A 23224-nucleotide genomic window follows, 5' to 3' on the forward strand; every position below is an offset into this window, starting at 1 on the left:
CAGTCGATATCGTGAAGCACAGCATCATCACGCTCTGCACAGTTTCTGTTTTCTCTTTGTGTAGTTCAACCTGCAGAGGTCCTTGAGTGCCTACATTTACATCCCAGATTCTAAAAAAGTTGCAAAAATCAATAAAAACATGCTGCAGTCATTTACAGACTGACTGCTCCTGAGTCCATGCAGTAAAATCCTTTATAGGGCCTCATTTTTAAAATATGTTCATATGCATACTTGAACTGGATCTTAGATTAAATCCATGCTTCAGTTTGATTCATGTCCAGAAACACTCATATATGATGATTTAAGATTACCATGAGACTTGGATAACATGGATTCAGTAAGAGTGTTGTAGTAGATGCAGTAGATATGGACAGCACAAAAGTTTACCCTCCTGTTTCTGTCTCTCTCTCAGCTGAAGGAGGTTTGGACAGCGGCCAGGGTTCCTCAGTTTTCTCCTCAGACTCCCCCCACCTGGGACAGCTGACCATGTCTTACAGCTGCCCCCCCTCCACCCAGCCCCCCTCCCAGCCCCAAACCCCCTACCCCTCCGCCCCCTCCGCTACCCCGCAGCAGCAGCACCCAGGCTACGCCCAGCCGCCGCAGCCAATGGTGAGTGTGCTGATGTCGTGAAGTGTAGGTCCCACACCTGCGAGCGGCGCCACGCTCACAGGTGTGCTGGAAGTGTTTGAAGTGAGCACCGCGTTGTGTTTTGGGAGTGAGTTGGAGTGGAGCTTGCAGTGTTTGTGAGTCTGCTGGGAGTCACGGGTGCTTGTTAAATGAAGTGCACAGCGGCGTGTTGTTGATGGCTTTTTATTTGGAGATGATCCCCTCTGACCTGAAGAAGAACTAGAAGGAACTTACTTGACTTTAAGTTAATATCACAACCTGATATCTGTTCTCAGGCCTTTGTTTTCTGACGTGTTTTCATCTTAGAGTTGCTCTCTCTTCAGTCTACCAGGCGTCATGCATCCATCCGTCCTCAGTCCTGTCATTTTATCAGCCACTTATTTCTTTCTTTCTCCTTCTCTGTGTGTTGAAATCCATATTGTTTTACTATTCTTTTTGTTGCAGTCGTTATGCTGTACATCTCTTTTGTTTTCATGTTTTAAACTTGTTTTCTACATTGGAAATGCTTCAACACACACCCCTGCTGCTCTTTACTTTGTTCTTGCAGACGCTTCATATTCAGAAAAAAGTGCCAAACAAGTGCAAAAAAAAGCCTTTTGATAGTCTGTAAATGTTACATTTACTATTTATAGAATATTGCAATTATCCACAAAGAGTACAACATCAAGTTTTTTTTATTACAAAACAAATATTAATATGAAAGATATTATTGTTTATCCACATTATATTTCATTAATGTGGCACAATAGAGACTTAGAGCAAGTAGTAGCAGTAATTGCATTTGAATTCAGGAGTAAGAGCAAGACTTCTCCAGAACTAAAAACTTCATCAGTTTGGCACTGCAATTACTTACAGTTTCCTTTTTTCTGTATAATTTAGAAGAAAGCAACTTTTGCTCTACTTACTCTTATTGATTACTGATGTGTTACTGATTGAGCTTCCTTCCTTCACTCAGGGAATGTTTGCTGAGCATACTTGCTGTTTTACCCATAATCCTCAATTGTTGACCTTTTAGCAGCCTTACGGCACCAGATGAGTGGCATTCCAAACTGAGGGCCACCTTATAAGTACCTGCTAATGGAGCGCAAGAGTCCTTGTTTAATTTCCCACCCTAGACTTTTCCATCTGGTGACCTTTTGGCTATAAATGCGGTTGTCTGACTTCCAAACGGAGTACCAGGGGCACAGAGAGGACTGGACTGATTTGTTGTCCAGCTGGATGATCATTCAGCTCGTAGGCTGATTGATTGAATGATGTAATGGTGGTATTGGCTTATTTTTAGGCCTGTCTTTGAAGTATTGTTACACTTCTCAACAGTCCTGTTTATCTAATTAAGTCACTACTTTATTAAATATGAATGATCATTCTCTCCTTTTGGTTTCAAGTTGTGTTAGTTTGTTATTTACTGTGTTTTAAATTGGCTTTACTTTTTCCATTTCTTTTATTTCAGTCTGTCTTTCATTTGCGTTTGCTGCACTTGTTCACAAGTTGTTTTATATTTCTTTGTGTTATTTTGCTGTTTGTGTTGTTATACATTCTTAACAGTGTGATGCAGAACATGTAAAGATGATTTCACTGAGTTTTTCCTTTCCTTTAATAATTTAGGGGCTATCATCTTGTTCTAATTATGGAAATATTTTTTTAAATGGAAAACTGACAATCGCTTTTGATTTTGTAACATTTTCATCATCATGATTGATTTTTGTTGCATATTCTTGTCTTGTTCTCTAAGTTTTCGTATGTGTGCCCTTTCGTAGTTTCACTGCTGTTTTATATGTTTTGTGTTTTTAATTTCTTTGTGTTTGTTTTTCATGTCGGTCCCACCTTCCTCCATCACCCCTCCCTGGCCTACAGCCTGCGTTGCGCCGTCGTCGAAGTCGTAGCATGTCTGTTTGCGTCCCCCCGTCCTCCTACTCATTCTCCCATGCTCCTCCACCCCTGGCTGTTCCTCCAAAGCAGCCCTCCACCCCTCCTCCAAACGTGTCCTGCTCATCCTCCTACACCACCACCTCCCCCTGCATGCCTCTCGCAGCTGAGAGGGACACATTCGCTGGGCGCCTCTCCAAGGCCCTGGAGACGGTCCTGCCGCTTCACTCTGCCCCCTCTCTGCCCAGGGCCAGACAGCGGAGGGCCAGCCTACCTGCCCTGTTCTCCACCCCTGTAGGTTCACCATCTTCAACCCCAGCAGGGGGTGGTGAGAACCAGAGAGGAAGGGAGAGACAGGAAGATGAGGAATATGGGCCACACAGGTGTCTGGAAGTAGATAAAACTGTACTTTTTGTACTTCCAGCCCGCTGTCATTGTATATGGAAACCAGTGACAAAGTCAGTGTACTGCACAAAAGCCGGTGATTAGTTCTAACCGCTGGATGACAGTGAATGAAAGGATTGTTAATGAAACAGCCTGTATTACTCATGCTGATGCAGCACAGTTTTTTGTCACAGCAGAAAAGCGTAAACAACCACATGGAGACAGAAAATTGAATTTATTTGATAATTAATTGAAAGTGCAAAATGAGAAAAAAAGCACTTCAGTCTTGATCTGGTTTAATACCTCTGCAGCCTTCCTAGCCTCCTTCACTGAATATCCATATGTACACAGTATATGTGCTCTTCATGATTACCATATTTTTAAAATCCTTTATGATAAGGCCTGAAGTGACTCAGTACCCAGAAGGTTTAAATCGTGTGCCAATACTTACAAAAATATATAATAAAAATATATACTCTTAATTTAAGGCATTTTAAAGTGCACGTTTATCTCGAGTAAGTAGATTAGTCTGACCTCAGTGTTTGTTCAAACTTAGGTTGCTTTCAGACCCTGCTGTGAGTCTCTCATTCTCCTCACCCTTCTCCCTTTAACTCTCTCTTCCCCCCCCCCCTTAGAACACCATGTGTTCATATTAAATACAGATTGACTGGCTTGAGCTTTAACTTTGCTCTATCACACATGTTTAATATCATGTGCATCTGCCATCAGGAAAACTGCTCTTTTGACAGCCAGAATAATTGAAGCGGTTTTACTGTGTTTTATGGCCTTGTGAGTCAGCTGACAGCGGAGAGGAATGAGGAGAGAGAGGTGGTGTATGACGTGCAGCTAAGGCTGTGGCGGATGGTCCACGCCCTAACCCCGAGGCCGGGGTGTGCTCCTTTCCAGCATTTTTTTACATTTACAAGTCCAGACAACGTGCTTCACACTAAGCCTGTGTAGAAACCACCAGCATCACATTATAGATCAGTTCTGACCACACAATTCATGATGCAAACACAGGCTGCAACCAAACTCCTCATTAGGATTTGCTTTATCTGTATACTGGATCAGACTCATGTAAGCCCACACACGTTCTCTATATCTTAATTTGATGTTGCAGGTTGCAGCTACTTAGTTAGAAGGTCAGCATTTTGCAAGAGAGAAGCTCTGTAGTAAAAGAGTTTTCCTGCGTGCAGATGCCTCAGGATATTATTGAGCTTAGATCCAGGATTTGGCCTTTCTTCTCTTTATATTTAAAGCCCCACTGCGTAGCTACCTGTGAGCTCTCACCCTGTCTCCCGCTTTTACTGTCTCTTGGTTGTCTGCTTGTCTTTGTGCTGTACCAGTCTGTCGCTTGGTCCGCCCGCTTGTTTTACTGCACCTTAACGTTACCTGTTTGCTTGTTTTTTCAGCTGTTAAGTGTATTCTGTCCTGTCTTAACCACATCATTTCGTTTCTAGTGTGGAGAGAGAATACGTGTTTTCTCTTGGTATTGTCTTGAAATGATGCCCTTTAACTCACTGTTTTCTCCATTTCATGTGGGCCCTCTCTGTGGTCCTCTCTCTCTCTCTCATTCACATGAGTCTCATTCTTAAACCATTGTATCTCATTGTCGCAGCAGCATTCAATGCCGCACCCCTACAGTGGAGGAGCAGGCGGAGGAGCAGGAGGGAGCATCCCCCTCTCAACTCTCCCAGACCCCACTACTATTTTCTTCCCCTCCATCCCCGAGCGGCCCATTTCTTTCTCGCCTCCCCCCACGGGGCCTCCTAAGGCCTACAACACCCAGAGACGCAAGAGCACGTCCATTCTCGAGGCGCATACCCGACACTTCCAGCCTGCCTACACTCGCTATGGGAGCAGCCTCCATCCCTTCTCTGGCATTGAGGGAGCTGAGACCCCCTCTCTCTTCATGGTAAATCCCGGGTTTGCAGCAGCCGCTCAAAGACTTGGTGTTGGGGAGCCGCTGCATCTCCCAGGACAATCTGACCCGAGTATGTATGGCTACAAAGACATGAGAGCAGAGCATGAGGAAGCAGTGAGGAGATTAAGCCTAAATCAAGCTGCCCTATTGGACCATTATGAAGCAATGGCTTATGGAGGATACCCAATGACTGCTCACCAGCTTGGCCACTTGAGTTTCCATCAGCAGAGGCAAGCAGCAGCTGCAGCTGCTAGTTTGGGTTTTGATCCAGTTCCTCCGCCTCAACCAGGGTTCTTGCACCCACACATCATGCAAAGAATGAGTGCCCACAGCCCACTCCCTCCACCCTTACCTCCCATGAGTGTGTCCACAGGTGGCTCCGTTTCTTCCTCTTCATCTGATGGATGCTATCCTCCACAGCACGCTTCACCCTCCGCTTTCCCTATTTCCGCACCTCCAGTAATAGCCGACACCCCGACGCCGGCTGGAAGCGTCTTTGAGTTCCATTTGGCTGCAGCCGCCGCCGCCGCCGCAGCTGCAGGGGGCTTGTCAGGCGACCCGAGCCTCCTTGCATCCAGACTTTTCCGAGCCCGAAGGAGCTCCATGGACCTCCCGCTGGAGGACAACACTGGAACTGGATCAGGTGGTTCAGGCACGTACAGCCGTCTGCAGCCGGTAACAGAAGAGCTGTACTCATATGTCAGTCCCGAGCTCCCCTTACCTCCTGGAAGTCTCCTCCTTCACCACACAGGTTTAACCACAAAAGACAGAAGCCCAGAACCTTCTAGTGACTCTTTGGCCTCCTCTGACGCCGGGGAGTTCCAGTCGCCTCCTCCCCCACCACTCCTCCCTCCATTCGACTCCTCAGCTGCTCAGTCCATCCCACACTCATCCTCCGCTGCGCTCTATGATTCACCCAGCGGAATCTTTCCCATAGACCCCCAGGGACATCCACCCTCCATGCAGAGCTTTCTCCCTCCCACCCCATCCTCTGAGCTCCCGCTTGGGGGGGCATCATCATCCCAGCTGGAGTCTCTGATCCAGAGTGCCTGGGCCCGGCATGGCGGGGTGATACCAGCCCAACCCGATATGACATACCATGAGTCATTGCTGGCCATGCAGGCTGCTAACCCCACTCTGGTACTGAGTTTAGACCTTAAAAACACCCCTAGACCTCTGGGTCAGTTACTGGTTAAAATGACATAAGTTGCTTTTTTAGCAAAGATCCACAACCAGCAAATCAACATTTCACTGACTGAGAATTTCACATGTATTGCTGTAGCCCTGTAACATTGGGAAGGCAATTAATGCATTCATTTTTCGGGACCTTGTGCTGGTCTGTCCTTGTAAAAACAAAAAAAATATATTGTTTCGGGTATATAGGGAGAAAATGGTGTCACCCATCAAGGAAAGTGGATCCTTCTATGAAAAGCAGCTGAATTAACCTATCGTTGTAATTTGACCCAGAGGCCAGACCACCGGTCCCTGTTCTGTTTTTACCCTCCCTACCCAGGAGCCCCAGCTGTTTCTTCACCACGTAGTCTTCGGTTGTGATTTTAATTCCATCCAGTCACATCAACACTGCAGAGTGAGTCTCACGGCCCCCCTTCAAAATGTCTCGCATCATCCATTTGCTCACAGAAGAATCTGTAGAAAGATGTTAGTCAAGAGCTTTTCGTTAGCAGTTGGTTATTTATAGACGAGGGCACGACCCAGATAGCGTCTGGCTGCAACCAAAACCAGGAACACAGATTTGTGAGTCAAGTAATAAATATTTTAAAGGCAACATTCAGAAGGTAGTCTTTGAGACCAACTCTAGTGTATAAGCTATAAGCAAACAGTCTAAGCCCCCTTCCTTTCTGTGTTATGTTGTGTATGATTTATTTGTCAATGTCAGTAAGTAGTATTTTGTCTGTATGTTCATATATGAATGTATATGAGAAATGTGTGTTTGTGAGAGTATACTGTTTTTATGGTATACTTTAACATTGCTCGTACAAATCCAAAGTCCATCCGGTCCTAAGACGACGTGAACTTCCTCCAACGGTATATTTAAAAACACCTGCACACACATTGAGTAGTGTGTTATGGATCCAAGAACAGGAAGTATGATGAAGCTGCGAGACTTTGTTGATTTGTACGGACAAACACACAGAAACATACAACAAAAACCAAGGGGGCTTCGACAAACCGAGCAATGTAACCATGCAGATAGACGTTTGATTTGTATATTTTAGATCCTTTCTGTTGTTTTCTGTTGTAATCGCTGAAGAGCTTGACTTTAAGTCGGTTCTTTATTGTAGCATATTGTGTTGTCATTTCCTGCCCACACTACGAATCTTCCTGCACAAGGTTCAAAGGTCACAGTTGAGATTCATTAAACCCTTAGAATGCTGCTGTTATCAGTGCCACCTTTACTTTCTTCGTCTTCGCTTTGAACCACCTGTGATCACTGGTTTTCTCTTCAGTCTCTGTTATCCGTCATGTCCTCTGTCTTTTTTTTCCATGTCTTTTATCTTAAGTTCTCGATCTTTCTGTAAATCTACTTATTAGACACCTGTGCTGTGAAATTCTTTATTGTGTTGACGTGACTGCCTGTGATGTTAGAGAAAGGTAGGTAGCCGTGTGTCTGGTGCAACATACTTGTGTAAGCTCCCGCCACGCTTTGTGAGGGTGGGCTTCGTGACAAGTAGAGAGTTGCAGACAGCCTTCTAAGGGTTCAGGCAATAGAACGGTCATACTTGTCTGTATGCTGCTGTCCTGTGGTGCTGTGGATTATTCGAAGGTGTCAGGAAAGAAAGATACAGCCCTGTTTGTCCTGATGCTCCCGAGAACTGTACGAGGGTCAAAAATCAAGAAATGCTGCGTTCAGGTGGATTCAGGCAGATGGCAAACCAGATATCGTTTTGGTGGACGAGAGCAGGACGGTAAAATTAGGTGAAGCTGGCAGAATACCAGCAATGGTAACAATAGATGGCATTGACATCCAGAGTTAAAATATTTTAAGTTTATGCCATCTTCCACAACGAATTTACAACCAGATATTACGCAACACAAGGAGAAAACAGGGGCGATCTGGACAACAAGAAGCTAATAATGAATTAGAACTAATGATTAAACTAATAACACATCGAATAATTAATAATTCCTTGTAAACAATATGACGTGACCATAGGAACCTACGACCATAAGATCTTGCCATTCCGTCAGACCGTTTGTTTTTCCGTGCTGTTCAGAACGTGTTGTCCGTCTGCCTGAATGCAGTTCCATTTCCAGTTCCGAAGTTTAACGGAAAATGGAACAAAAACCTTAAACATTTCAGAACAATCAGTCTTTAAGGAGTCCTCAAGGGTGTTTTTTTTTTTACCTGATTTAGAGCCCAGCAAAGATTGGGTTTGGGACAGATGAAATCTCAGAAACCTTAAACTCACAGTATATTTGACTTAGAACATGATCTCCATCCCCATCATGACCCAGACATGCTTGCAGTTTCAAGCTCTCGGTTTTACTTTAATACCATCATCAGGAACACGTAGAGTCAGCCAACACAGTCAATTTTAATTTACCTTGATCCTAATGCAATGGATCAAAAGTTGATGCCTGTGTTAGGTCTTTTTAGAAAAAGACAGTGGTGAGTTCCTTAAAGTCTTTGAATTTAAGTTCAATAATTCGGTATAGTGTTTGGTGTCAGTGTTCCAGCTTCTACTCTGTGCTTCATTGGCTTATTATCACTACCAATCACTTAGGGTCTGACCTGCATGTTACGAAAACCCCTGTACTTACACCCTACCTAACCCCAGTACTGTGCCTGTACTGTTGTACCTGCTACACTACAAGCTGTGTATCTGTGTATATGCATACAGCAGGTGTTGGTGTGCATATATCTGTTGCTGTAATACAACCCCGATTCCAAAGAAGTTGGGTCTCTGTGTGAAGCGTAAAGAAAAACAGAATTGTTTGCAAACAATGACGGTTTTAGGAAGTGTCCCTGAACGCCCCGGTAGAAACATCCTTTATCCAATCATGTGTTCACAAAGTGGTGAACCTCGCTCCATCCTTGCTTGTGAGCAGCTGAGCCTTTCCAGGATGCTCCTTTCATACCCAATCATGATGCAATCACCTGTTACCAATCAACCTGTTTACCTGTGGAATGTTCCAAACAGGTGTTTTTGGAGCGTTGCACAACTTTCCCAGTCTTTTGTTGCTCCTATCCCAACTTGTTTGAAGCATGTTGCTGGCATCAAATTCAGAATAAGCGAATATTTACAAAAATCAATTAGATATATTGTCTCTGTACTGTTTTCAATTGCATAAATGTTTTGTTTATGTTTTACAAAGCGTCCCAGCTCTTTTGGAACCGAGGTTGTAGATCGATGTTGTCCGTGTGCATGTGTGCATACACAAGAAGGAAGTCTAGCACTGACCACTAAAGAAGAGCAGAAGTACCTTGCGTTTGCACTCATGTTCAGTTTCTAGTCAGCGAGCTACAAACATGTTCTGATTCTGTCTTGTTTTTCTCTCTCCTTTCTGCCAACCCTCTTAATTTCACACCGCTATCCTCCATCCTGTTGAATCCCACAACATCGCATCTCTTCCTCTCTGTCCGTCTTTCTCTGAATCTGTTTCTCAACAGCAGGTTCAGGCTCCCACCCCCCAGCCCTCTCCAGGGCCCCCTTTGGTCCCCGCCACTGCCCAGACAGCTCCTCCTGGCACCTCCCAACAGGTAAGACCACTAGAAAAAACAACTGAAGCAGCCTGAAAATTGATATTTTTTTCCCCTTCTCTTCTGTCATTTTATCAGTTTTGTCACACTTTTAACGCCACATCCCCTTGATGTCCCTCCCATAAAGATGAAACTAATAACACCACCCTATTTTTGTGCTTATGTCGGCTTTCTCTTTGAAGCTGTTGCATTTGCTTCAAGCTGGCACTGTGCCTGCAGTCATGTCACACACTCTTTCTAAGGAGAAAGAGTGTGTGACATGACTGCCCCCAGCACAAACCGCTGCTATGAACTAATTGCAGCCCTAAACTGAATTGATTGAGCGTGAAATTGGTTGTTAATCAGAGATCAAATGTTTCTTGTCAGAAAAAGATGGAAAGTTTAAAGTTTTATTATTTAAACTGCCAGTGACAGAAATTCCCTCATAATTACTCAAAACCTTCATGTTGCGTTCACATTTTACAAGAGCGCTGTCACATGGTTTTATTTTGGAACTTTCTGGAGGTTGTTATATTAGTTATCAACCAGCCAGGAAACTAACAATAATAAAGGGAATAATATATAACTGAGTTTAATGAGATAAATTCCCAGCCGGTCTCCAGCTGGGATTTGAGTTTATCCAAGTTATTATAAGCAGGACATGACTGGGAACTAAAAAAAGCATCAAGCCTAAAAAGGGTATTGCTGGTCATGTAAATGTTTGCATTTATATATTTATTAATATCCTCTCGTCTTTCCTCTCCCGCTGCTCACTCTTCCTCCCTCTCTGTATCCAGGTTGTTTCATCCAATCAGAGTATCACATCCGTTCAGAGCCCTACACACACATCTCTGCAGCAGGCGTCTGCACAGGTACGTAAAGTACTGTTGGACCACTAATTGAAATGTTAACAATACTTCATCAACAACACGTTCCTAATGCACAAGCTGGTACTGGTTCTTGGGGTGCTGGATTTAATTCAAGATCGCCACACATGTCTGCACTCATCTTTACCGACACACACACCTACCTGCACACTTGAATATCCAGTCTAATAAACACTGACTCATAACAGTCTTCATGAATACACCTCAAGGTTAATTTAAGGGCTAAACACTACTACAGTTAGCGTTGGCAGTTAATCCAGTCTTTGCATTTTTTATTCAGTGTAATTTTTGATTTATGTGTTATTATCGCATGTTCGCTCACCTTGAATTTCTACTTTAAATGTCTTCGTCAGCTCAGTTTATTTCCTCTACTTTCTTCCCATTCTCTGGCTCATTGGCATGCTGCCTGCTCTCATCACTGGGTTTGTTTTTCATGTGTTTTTATACATGCCTCCCTGTCTGTGTGCTTGTACGTTCGGTCATGTGTTTATGAATGGGTGTACGTGCGTGTGTTCAGTTTTGTGACCTCACTCCGTCTCCCAGTATAGAACATCTTTATCTCCTGTACCAAGCCGCTCAGCTAGCTCTGGTTCAGGTACCAATAGTATATGGCCGTGGATTTGGTTATACTGTCTGTGGGTGCCTGAAAGTGTCTATCCTTATGAATGAGTGTGTTTGTGTGTGCACATCCTACTAAATAATTGTGTATTGTGTGATTTGGTGGGTGAATCTGTTGATATCCCTCCTGTTTTTGTCCTGTTTGGATATAGTCTTTTGTTGATGCCTGTGGCCCTGTAACTCTCCTGTGCTCCTACTAACAATCTGATTAAACGCATGGCTCCAAATACATGAGCACATTTGTCGGAAATGAAGATGGGTAATATTTCCTGTAGAAGTAGAAGTAGTAGAAGGTGAATATAGGTAACGGTGGGCAGGACAGGGTAAGGTGTGGTTTTAAAGAAATATTCGAATTGTTAAGATTCTTTGCAGCTCAGGATTTATTGATAGGCAGCCTTCTCTAAATTGATATATCGCCTGCAAAGTGTGCAATGCAATATGCAAAATAATTACTATAATGATTACTAGACGGGTAGTTACATTCAAGTTTCATGTGCGTCACAAAGTTTAAGTGCTTTTTCTGAGAGCATCTGTAAAGAGCAGCTCAATTTGATTCATTCACAATGACAGATGTACAGAGCATTTAAAGATGTTATATATTTTTTTAACCTTCAGATCTCTGTGTTGTGCACAAACAGACACAGTGGAAGTTATTTAAAGGTTTCCTGTGGAGTTTTGACATCTAGTAGGACTTTATTTTGTTGTCTCCAAACCGTGCCATTTTTGCCTCAGCACAGCTGAGTGATCTACATTGTGCAAAGGATTCGCCTGCTCTTCCACCACCTGTAAAGCCGTACTGTACCTTGTCTGTAGAGATCTAAGTTGTTTGTGGTTGCATGACTTAAAGTTGCGTGTGTTTCACACAGTCGTCCTGTCACGGAGTCTGTTGTTTAATTTCGGATCTGTCACTAACAGTTTTGATCAGCGCTCAATCGTCTTGCTCGGAAAGTTGCCTGCCGATGGTCTCAGAGCGTGTCAGTAATGGGTCAGTGAGCTATGGGTGGCTCTTTCTCCGGGTGTCTTTATTTGAACGTGATTTATCTCGGAGATAAATACAGACACAGAAGCGGACGTTCATCTTTTGATGTGAAGTTTTGATCATACGTTAAGCAAACCGACAGTAATTAAACTGAAGGCCTGCTTTAGCTCACTGTTCCGTTACCAAGGCGATTGACTGTAAATGTCGTCACACCTGATCACATGCCGGGTTTATTACTTGCTCCCTCCCTTTTCTCACTTTTTCCTCCTACCTGTCCTCGGCCTCATCTGCCTTCTTCTTTCTCCCTTCTGCCTCCTCCTCTTCCTCTCTCTGGCCCTTCCTCCTCTTCTCAGCCCAGTGTAACTCCGTCTACCGTTTCCTTGGCGACCCTGCCCTCTCCGTCACCGTCCCTCCCTGTTACCATGCCGACAGCGGCCGTGGCGTCCCCTCCCTCTCCTCTGCCAGTCCCTGTTGGGGTGGTGCCTACTATTGTTTCCCCTCCTCCTCCTCCTCTTCCTCCTGTGCCCACACCTGTGCCTCAGCCATTGGCCACCGTGGTGCCAATCATCAGTGTAGTCACCGCCCCGCCTGAAACTCCCATGGAAGTCCCTCCCCAGGTACTGGACAGCCAAACCCACCAAGTGGATGTCTTGTCCCTGTTCACTGTGCTCACATTTGCCGAAGTTGAATGCTGTAGGCTGCTGAATGAAGGCACTTTCAAGAGCGTTGGATTTTTAACGTTGTTTTTGTGGTTGATATTTGAAAGGGAGGATCATTAGCTGTTTCGTTGTGGAGAAGTTTCGTTCATTAAACATCCAAGAGTAAAAATTATTGACGCTGCAGAGCTACAAATCCGATGGTCAGAAATAAATTCAGCTGTTTCTAGAGAGGGCCTGAAGCTCCATACTGTGATAGAAATAACGAAGAAATGGTTAACATGAAGTTAAGAGGCGGAATTTGGCAGTGTTATTATCATTATCATTATAGCCCATAGGTGCTGCATAGGTTCAGCGACCTTCATAAAGATCCTTAAACAGACGTTTGATTTAGACAACAAAAATGTTTCTGTGCCAGAATATGCCAATAAGTATCCTATTTTATCTCCAGAATTCATTCAGAGTAAAGCATGTGATTCAAAGAAGTGTTTTCCCCCTGTGGAGAAAGGCATACTGTCTGTACCTAACTCATATGACAGGTCTGGACCACTCGTGAATTTAGCTTTTGCCCGAGAGAAATCCTCTCAAATCATTCGTTGTTGCAGGAGGCCCAGCATCCTGCACACCCTGCAGTAAGAGTTTTGATATCAGTTCTGAACAGCAGCCACATTAGAGCTGCACTCTGAACAGCTATTGGTGTCAGCTGGATTTTTTACTCTGATTTTAAGGAGAAGTTTGAACCATATTTGTGTCTGTGTGTTCAGTGGTTGTACAAATAAAGTTTGCAGGCTAATTGTATGAGCGCCATGATTTACTCTTTAGATACATAGAAAAACCAGCTTGGTGTTTCGTGTTGAATTGCCTCTGTGGCTTGGTTTGGTTTACATTAAAAAAATGGAGCAGTAATTGTTGGGAAGCTTTCCTTGGTTGTGTGTGATGTCAGTCTGCCAGCGAAAGACTTAAAACATCTGTGCAAACTGCAAGAGACAGTTTTGATTGTTCTACAAATACATGATGTCTAATAGAATCAGTCAGTCACTGTCTGCAGATTCCTTTTTGGTCCAAGTGCAACAATCGTCCTGAGCTAAACCCTTAAATAATCACTGATAGACCTTAATTATAGGACAGGGTCACATGTGTAATTGGAGATACTGTATGAATACAATCCAGTCTATTCTCTTTTGTGGCAGTTCTTCAGTGCTTTACTGCTATTGTTCCATGCTCTAGTTTCAGAAGTTCTTTGGCCCAATTCTGATGTGTTCTGACCCCAAACTGTTATGTATAATTAAATTCAAATGAGTTCTTGTGACTATAGAATCGTGATCTTGCAGTCTAGTTACTTTTCTCTCTTACGTTTGTCACACTTTCTTTATATTTCATGCTTTCCTGCTGTATTTTCACCCCCCCCAGCCAAATGTCCCTGGTGTTTGGTGGGGATCGAGATCATATTGATTGTGCATGTATGTGCGTTTTGATTAGCTGTGTGTGTGTTTCAGTCCGCCTCTCAGTCTTCAGAGCTGTCCCAGTCCCAACTGCAGCCACCTCAAGTTCTCTCATCCATAGAGAGGTACGAAATGCATCAACTCACACACACGCTTACTGAGGTGAAGCCACATTCCTCAAACAAAAACCCTCTTTTTCTCTTATTAAATGTGGCCTCTGTGTCTCCTCTGCACCTCAAGTGGCCACTCTGAGACTTCAGGTCTGAGCGACGGCAACGAGGGAGGAGGAGGAGGCGGCGGAGGAGGAGGGGGTCGCCATGAAGGTCGCTCCACCAAGCGACATCAGAGACGTTCCGTACGAAGTCGGTCACGCCATGAGAAGCTCTCCAAGGCGAAGCTCAATGTTCTTAATGTAATAGCAGATCTTATAAATCCTACAAAGTCATAATTAAACAATAAATCCTCTTTTACGCTGTGCATCTGTGGGTCTTTATAGGTTCTTCCAGAGTTATGAGTTGCAGTAAAAGTAATGAGGAACATCTAATGGAGACAATCATCTGTTTGCATTCAATCTCCTTCTTTCTAATTGCTTTTATCTTTGTGTTTGCATGTTAGATCTCCAACCGAGGAGACCGTGTAGCGGAGTGTCAGCTGGAGACCCATAACAGGAAGATGGTGACCTTCAGGTTTGACCTGGATGGAGACAACCCAGAGGAGATCGCCCAGATCATGGTACACGCACCGCCACTTGTTTCACATCCCCACCACTCTTTTGATTCATTTACCCGCTCTCCAACCATATTATATAACATATAACAACATCAAGGCTCAAATATCATCTAGTCTTTGTCATCCTAAACCACTGACGCTCACACAGCTGTTGTGCTCTCGTCGCCAGGTTCCCACATGTGTCACAGTTACGCCTGTGCGCAGGCATGTTATACACAAACACACACACGTCTCACTCTGACTCTTCTCTCCTGTGTGTGTGTGTGTCCAGGTTCAGAGTGAGTTTATCCTGGAGAGTGAGAGGGAGTCGTTCATTGAGCAGGTCAGGGAGGTGATAGAGAACGCCGATGAGAAGGGTCTGGAGAGGGACGCAAACAGTCAGGTAAATACAACACTTCTGGCGTTTTTTCTTCTTCTTTGTGGGTTTTCTTGGGGGTCAGAGAGTTGCCAGCACATAGTTTCAGTTGCTGGTAGAAAAATGCAAAAATTGCTGCTTTTTTAAAAATGAATTTTTCATTTCTTTTATATGTTTTGTTGATCTACAGATGGCAGGTGATAAGGAGCAGCAGATTCCTGCCATATCTGTCCCCATGCCAGGTAAGAACAACTGAATAAAAAGCCAGTGTGAATGCCTGTGGGGCCACAGGTCAGCCAGGCCTCTGTAAGACCTGGTCTTAAGCATCTGAGTCCTTGAGCACAGCACTGAATTCCTACCAAATCTGTAGATTGTAGAGATTTTCCATATTTTCTCTTTAAAGCTAATCCACAAAGCTTCCTGTTGCTTATTTTGCAGATGAACTGTAGTCAAGACGAGAAGCTTCTATGTTATTCTCTTCTAACAAATAGCACTGTTCTGTATTGGCATTCATCTCTTCCCAGACATCCCTCCCAGTGCAACAGCACAGGTTGTCCACTCAGCAGGTCGGAGGTTCATCGTCAGCCCCGTACCTGAAGCCAGGCTGAAGGAGCAAATGTTTCCCCCCTCGCCTTCTCCTGTCCCTGCACCTCCTGTCGAAACAGGTCAGGACTCTGTGCGTGCTTGCTTTGTTGGACAGATCAGAAGTTGAAAAACTGCAGAATTTTCCTTTAACACACACAAGTGCCACATGCAAACACTTGCCTGATTAAGCTGTAATGCTTTTAGAGGAAATAACCCAATTGTTCCGTGCAAGTTGCCATTTAACAAAGTGATGCTGTCAGATATTTTGGTGGAGCTTTGCAACATATATAGCTGCATCCAATCTTCTGTCACATATTGTGGACTTATTCTGTTTCTATGTTGCGCTACACAATGTTCGAATATTATAGCTCAAATTAAAAACAAAAAAGATCTAAAGCAGCAGTTAAAAATGTTTAGCTGTTAGTTTAACCTTAATTATGTTCTGAATAATGCAAGGGTGGAACCGGAGGCATATTTTGTTTCTGGCTACGACAGACAAATCCAATCAGGATCACTAGACTGAAGGTGGCCAAACTTAAAAGTGGTTAGCCATCCTCTCTTCTCCACACTCTGACTTTGACATATGATGAATCCTCAATTTCCTGAGTGGGATTCAAACATGACGTAACTGTCACAAGACAGCCTTCTTTTTGAGTCTAAAGTAGCCTTTACAAGAGTATTCCAGCAATTTAGCTTTGCACTCCAGTAACATTTCAATTCCAATTTCAATCTCCAAGTCAGTGTAAACGGGTACTGTTCAGTTGGGGACTGTGTTACAGTGAACAGGACCAACTCTGGGGACTAAAGCAGTGTTTCTTTTGTTCCAGTTCCTCCTGCCTCAGCTCCCGCTCCATCTCAGACTCCAGGCCAAGGTTTGGCCTTGTCCCAGTCTGCCGGAGCAATCAGCTTACAACAAGCCTTCTCCGAGCTCAGACAGAGCCAGAATCAGTTCGATGCTGGGCCCAGCACCGCCCCGGCCTCCATCCACTCCACCCATCCTCCTCTGCAGCCTGCGGCGGCTTCTGTCCCCTCACAGGCTAGCACAGTCACACCCGCTGTGGATGCTACTGCCGGACTTGTCCCTTCGAATTTAAACCAAGCACAGGAGAAGGTCTTGGAGCCCCCTTCCTCCTCCTCTTCCTCCACCCCTTCCCCTGTGCCCGCTGTCTGTCTCAGTCCTCCGTGTTCCTCCTCCCCTCCTTCCACTGTGGTGAATCAGTCCATCCTTCAGTCACAGGTACTGTCCCAGCCGGGGATGCCGGCTGTGTCTCAACCCCAGGGACAGGTGCAGGTCCAGGGGCAAGCACAAATTCAGCCCCAGGCTTTCACACAGCCTCAGTCTCAAGCGGGTTCTGCTGTCATTGCTACTTCAGTTCCTTCCACTTTACCGCCGGCCAGCATCCCCCCAACAATGCTCACCTCCCCTCCTCCCGCCCAGACTGCTCCCCTTGTATCCTCCCCTCCCTCCTCCACTCTTACGTGCAGTGAAGTCTCCTCCGATCGTCCGTCGGTCTCTTCCACCTCCCCCTCTACCCCTTCTCTCTCCTCCTCTGTCATACCCACTACTGCCATCCCAAGCCCCCAGCTAGCTCCCTCTGCCTCCCCTCATCCTACCCCCCCTCCCTCCTCTTCCTCCTCCTCCTCCTCCACTGTGGGGCTCCAGCCGGTGACCACCAATGTTCCTTCAGTCCAGCCAACCTTGGTCCACTCCCAGCCCCAGACAGCAGCCCTGCCAGGGCAGACGCACACACACTGTGGGGAATGCGATGCAAGGTGAGGGGTGTCAGATGTGTTTTTATTAAATGACTCTGCAGTATTGATTATTAGAATTTGCTGCAACACTACTTCTTGCAAAACATCCAGTGATATCTTTCGCAGATGTGAGGCCTCCACTGAGTCCCAAGGAAAACCGGACGACATCCAAGCCCTGGAGAAGAAGCTGCGCTCTCTCTTCATGGACCTCGGTGGAGGGGTGCCACCCGCCCAGGGAGACATCTTAGCTGCCGACCCCGCCTCTGGAGCCTCCGCGGCAGGCACCTCATCCCCAATGGGACCCTGCTCTACCTCCGGCACGTCTGTTACAACGCCTGGCTCCAGCCAAGCAGCCAATCCTCCCCAGCCACCCTCCAGCCTAGTGCTGGGGTCCCCTGCTCCAATCCAGGGCCCTGGAACACCTGTCTCCACCCCTGCACAGATTGGTAGGTAGATTAATATGTTTACGTGTCTGTGAACATGCAATACTGTCAGTTAACCTGTTTTAATGCTGCTGCTTCATGACCTCCAGCTTCTACAGTCGTCCCTGCTTCATCCTTTGGCCAGACCACTCCATCCAAAACCCCCTTATCCAGGGTACCGGTGAGTCATCCAGACTAGCTGTAGATAACATTACTAGTTTTTTAGATTGAGTTAACCCACTGTGGGCTTGTTTCTCACTGCAATATATAAGTCCTGCTTGTCTATGGAAACAGCACAATCATGGCTACAAGTTAAGTTTTTCCAAGTGCCCACAATAAAAAAAGCCCACCTCAAACTAGGCATTTTCAACCTTTTTTTCTGTTTTTGACAGGATCTGGTTAATGCAAACTGCAAACAAAGTGATTTGGATGATAAATCAGTATTTTTAAGCTTAGTTTTGGTTATTTGTCCTGATGGAAACGTTCATCATCATGACTCATTCAAGGACCTTCAGAAAATCCAAGAATAGTTTCTATTGTTGCAGTTTCTGGCTGTCATAAATGGCAATTCAGCCTTTTTTTCAGGTTGTGGGGGTTCTGAGGGTTAATCCACTTGTTGTGTTATTTATTTAATTCTGTGGTCAGCTAGCAGACCAGTGTTTGCTTTTAGGAGAAACTGCCCAGGTTGTTTTGCCTATAAAAGTTAAGTCACAGATGATTTGATCCTTAGAAATTATAGGTGTTCCTTGATGTTTCTACTCACTTTCCTCACAACTCATCTGGCATGTAAGTTTCTTTTAACATTCTTCACAGTGAACACCATCCTTATAACCTCCTCTACAAATCTTTTCTCTCTCATTTCTCCCACTCTGTCTCTTCCTCATCACCTCTCTGTCTCTGGAATTAGGCCAGTTCTCCTTCTTCAGAACTCCTGCCATCTTTCCCTGGACCCTGTCTAATACAGGTGTTTGTTTTTTGCTCATTTATAGAGTTTCCAATGCAATGCAATGCTGTATTCAAACTGCGCCCGTAATGCTTCTGATTGCAGTTCCATGTTGTATCTGTTGTGTATGAATGATGCTTCTGCTGTGCATACTGAATGTAACAGCCACTAAAACCATAAACACATCTCACTTCAGAAGGCAATTACCGTACATCCTAAACAACCGAATGCACATCAGAATAAATCAAGCCCATCAAAGGAGAGGAGCATAACATCAAATTGATACATTAAACTACAAATCAGTGCCTTTTACTTTAAATGAAGACTAGATATAGAGGATCAGAGAGAAGCTGGTTAAGAGACCTGGAAACACAGTTAGACAGAGAGAGGCAGACAGGCTGAGGGCCGGGGGCTTCAGGGCAGAGAAGACGCTGAACTGACGTTGATTTCCAGACTGTTTTGTTGTGGCTGTGAATGCTGCCGTCCAAAAATAGACCTCCCATTGAGGCGCTGAATAGCGAGCTATGACTTGTAGCTCCTTTATGAAGAGTCTGACCTGCCAAGTTGCTGACGTTCACTTCGTATCCTTTATGTAACTCTCATGGGCGAGACTTGTCCGGTCTGATTAGGATAATCCCGAGCTGACGACGCTCACGCAGGATTTGATTGTAGTGATTTCTTTTTTAATTGAAGGTTAAATGCTCAGGAGAACAAAAATACCCTCTACATTGCCTAAATTGTGTTCGATTTGGTGGAGTTTTACAACAAAAAGTTACAATTTCAGACTCCAATGTCCTCATTTCTGTGCTTCCTGTCCAGATTTGATGAAATCATCATCATGAATTATATATTTTCTAGCTAACTGGGCCAAGAGATGTGGAACTGTTACGTGTTTGCTTGCTCACTCGCAGTTGACTGGGTCATAAGATAACAATACCGAGCTCTGTGTAGCTACAAGGGCTCAGCAACATGGTTGAAATCATGATCTGTTTTGCCTTACTTGAGACCAAACTCCTCATATGAGTAAAACAAAAATTTCACTTTGCTGATTTTGAGACTCTTTTAATTAAAACTTGCTTGAAATCAATCATTTAGACAAAAAAAATGTGAAAAACAATCTACTGAATGTTCGTACATGTGTGCTTTTGGCTGATCTGTGCGTGTTTTGCTAATCGAACTTCAGTCTGTGTGTGTGTGTTTGCTTACTTTTGTGTGTGTATCTTGTCTTGGTCCAGTCCCAGCAGCCTCTGGAGGACCTGGATGCTCAGTTGAGGAGAGCGCTGAGCCCAGAGACTGTTCCTGTCAGCACACACACACAGGTGAACACACACTGGCTTGGACATTATTCCGTTAGCTCACACAGAGACATTGTATATACCGTTCTTGATACTTACTCCTTCTCTTGTGTCTCCATGCAAACCCCAGGCCTCTCACAGTGGCGTACCTTCAGTGGGACAGAGTATGTATATTGATAAATCTATTGATCTACGTATCTGTCTTCTATATATGTGTGTTTGTCTAATATTTGTAACATCTGTCTTTTAGTTCCCTTCTCTATGGAGGAAGAAACTGTGTCCTCTCCTCGTCCTGGAATTAAACTGGGACGATTTCAGGTAAGAGTTCCTTCACACTACAGGTCACACATGAATACATGCACATTTCCTTTGCCAAAGTTTATTCCACAGCTGTTTTTCTGTATATTTAGAATTTTTTAAAACTTATTAGTTTTGGAAATGCTGTGTCATGGGAGAAGTATGTCACCTACAGGAGTAGTCGGAGTCTGTGAAGTTACACAGTGAAAAAAGAAAACATCTGGAATTTTACATCTGTGTCCAGGAATTTGCAGACTTTTACAACTGGTTCCACATTTGTGTCCATTCCTTTCAGTTTATGTCCACTAAAAGTGTTTGTTTTTGCCACTGGCAGGCTCAGATTGTGATATAAGTGTCTGACGACATTATGGAAAAGATTCCTACTGAGATACATTTTTGTTAAAGAGTAAGATCCGTTTTGTCTAACCAGAAACTGCTGTTATATCGCTCTCGCCAAAGCCACCAGACTCCATTCACAAAAACAGTAATTTTATCAGCATGAGACACACTTCGGCACATCAGAGAAGCAGTGCGGGAAACAGTGGGTGGAGCTGGAATATTTTCACATCTTGACATGTGCATAGACTTAAATATGAGGGACTTCAGCTGTAGAGCTAATACAGTTCATGATCGGGAAGGTCTTGCAGGAGTGAAGAGGGGATTTTAATGAGGAAGAAAACCTGTTTAAAACCTGTCTTAGTAATAGCTAAGTGATGCTGTATTTTTCAAATCTTCTCACTGACTAGGTCTCGTTGGCTGCTGAGGAGCCTCCAGTCAAACGCCCGGCCTGCACCGAATCTTCCTCCACCACCTCCTCCTCCTCCTCCTCTTCCTCCTCGTCCTCCTCCAGCCTCTCCAGCCCGGAGAATACACTGCACAAGGACTCCTTGTCTCCTCTGAGAGCAGGAGGAGGAGGAGGTCAAGGAGGTGACGTTGTGGACGGACTCCCCCACAGGACTCAGGGAGGGTCCCACCACCCGTCCCCCTTCACTTCCCCCTGCCCCTCTCCTAAGCCCACCACCACCATCGGACGCTTCCAGGTATTTCCCTTCTCCTTTGTTTGCCCCCTCCTTCCATTCTCTCATTATTTCATCCGACATTTTGCTCTTTTATTTCAGGTCACCACCAACACCGAGGCCCGCGTGGGCAGATTCTCAGTCAGTCGTGCCCAGGAGCAGAACCTCGAGTCCAGGGGGACCCCTCCGCCCGCTGCCCAGGCTGCTAACGGACCCAGTGATCCCGTGCAGATTTTGAGTCCAGACCTCACCCATAAAGCCTCGCTGCCGAGCCTGAACAACAACTCCTTCAATAACTCCTACATCAGCAGTGACAACGACTCTGAATTTGAGGATGAAGACTTCAAACGCGAAGTCAGCCGCCTCCGAGAAAAGCAAGTGAACTCTTCCTCTCCTCTAAAAACAACTGAGAAGGCTGTTGCCCCATCAACACTATTATAGAGGTTAACTGTTCTGAAGACAACTGGATTTTGCTCTCGTCTTTCGTCTCCCTCTGTGCTCACAAAAATAGTAGTCTGTGCTCTTCTTCTCTTTTCTCCTCTTCGTTTCCCGCTTTCCTCACCGTCAAGAATGAGGTCAAGAACTCACTTTCCCTCATTTCGTCTTTCTCTTCCTTTTTTCTTTGAAAAGGGATGTTCCGCGCTTCCTCAAAAACTGTTCCTTCCTCCTCCCTCCTTGCTTCCTCACCCTCATTTTCACTTTCTTTCTTTGCCTGTTCCTCTTACGCTTCATTCCCTCTTTCTACCACCAGGCACATGCGTGAGATTCAGGCCCTGCACTCCCGCCAGAAGGAGGAAATAGACAGTCTCTTCACCAAGCTGGGAAAGGTAACTCACCTGGATTGCATCAGTGCAGACACTATAAGCATCACATCACATGCAGCACGTAGCAAGCAGCCGTTCTCCCCTTGGTCTCGCTGTAGGTTCCTCCGACCGCAGTGCTCCCTCCAGTCATAACGTTGACCGGCCGGAGGAGACGACCTACCAAAAGCAAATCCTCCAAATCGTCCAGAACCAGCTCCACGCATGGCAGCAAGAGTCCGTTACAGCCAGGTAGGCTCTTGTTTAAACATTTATATCAAAGGTCGGTTCAACCAAAGAGCAAAGAAGCATAACTTTCTACTTACTTCAGGTGGAAACAAGCCAAACAGTTCGCTTTGACTTGTGCAGGATTTGAGATCTAGTTCCACCGTGAGGTTTTTATTTTTGGTTTTCAGTGAAATGTCTCAACAAATGTTGGCTGGATTGCCATGAAGCTTGGCTCAGGCAGTCATGTACCCCTCAGGGTGTATTGAAGCTTGAGGTCAAACATTTAATTTGTCCAATACTTTACAATCAAAAACCTACAAAACTTTCCCATCATCCTCTGCTGTGCTTTGTGTTTAGTGCTAATTAGCAAATGTTCATGCTAACATGATAAAACTAGCATGATTAACACATTTCACAATTAGCATTGTGAGCATGTTAGCATTTAGCTCAAGCGGCGCCGTACCAGCAGGAAGCACAGAGCTGCTAGCATGGCCGTCGACTCTTCTTGTTTAAATGTGGCCAAAACCTGGACAAATTAAACCCAAGATAGCACCAGAAGAAGGTGAGAAAATATGTATGTGTTTGTAATTTGGTTGAACTGACCATTTAACCCTGCACCTCTGAACAGAAGCAATTAAAATATTCACCATAATGTTGAAGGCCACTACACCACTGGATGGTCAAAACCTTTGACCCTAACGTTACACCGTCTCTGTG

At 44.8% G+C, this 23224-nt stretch overlaps 1 protein-coding gene across 4 annotated transcripts in view; it reads left to right on the forward strand.

Moving 5' to 3' along the window:
* The window catches only part of wnk1b (WNK lysine deficient protein kinase 1b), a 92103-nt gene that overhangs the window by 56582 nt on the left and 12297 nt on the right, over positions 1 to 23224 (forward strand). For 2 of the 4 annotated variants that reach the window (XM_041963564.1, XM_041963566.1), the window contains exons 11-30: positions 413 to 609; positions 9435 to 9524; positions 10301 to 10375; positions 14140 to 14210; positions 14326 to 14497; positions 14701 to 14817; positions 15086 to 15196; positions 15360 to 15411; positions 15694 to 15834; positions 16582 to 17527; positions 17633 to 17952; positions 18039 to 18109; positions 18836 to 18892; positions 20107 to 20190; positions 20297 to 20330; positions 20417 to 20484; positions 21210 to 21503; positions 21582 to 21853; positions 22231 to 22306; positions 22402 to 22531. In XM_041963564.1, coding sequence (XP_041819498.1) covers positions 413 to 609; positions 9435 to 9524; positions 10301 to 10375; positions 14140 to 14210; positions 14326 to 14497; positions 14701 to 14817; positions 15086 to 15196; positions 15360 to 15411; positions 15694 to 15834; positions 16582 to 17527; positions 17633 to 17952; positions 18039 to 18109; positions 18836 to 18892; positions 20107 to 20190; positions 20297 to 20330; positions 20417 to 20484; positions 21210 to 21503; positions 21582 to 21853; positions 22231 to 22306; positions 22402 to 22531 — 3378 coding nt within the window. Of the gene's footprint in view, positions 1 to 412; positions 610 to 2481; positions 2788 to 4495; positions 5942 to 8664; positions 8668 to 9434; positions 9525 to 10300; positions 10376 to 14139; positions 14211 to 14325; positions 14498 to 14700; positions 14818 to 15085; positions 15197 to 15359; positions 15412 to 15693; positions 15835 to 16581; positions 17528 to 17632; positions 17953 to 18038; positions 18110 to 18835; positions 18893 to 20106; positions 20191 to 20296; positions 20331 to 20416; positions 20485 to 21209; positions 21504 to 21581; positions 21854 to 22230; positions 22307 to 22401; positions 22532 to 23224 lie in introns of all 4 variants that reach the window. The other 2 variants (XM_041963567.1, XM_041963565.1) reach the window with 2 other exon arrangements.

Source organism: Chelmon rostratus, chromosome 22, assembly GCF_017976325.1.
Source record: "Chelmon rostratus isolate fCheRos1 chromosome 22, fCheRos1.pri, whole genome shotgun sequence".
Classification (NCBI taxonomy): Eukaryota; Metazoa; Chordata; class Actinopteri; order Chaetodontiformes; family Chaetodontidae; genus Chelmon; species Chelmon rostratus.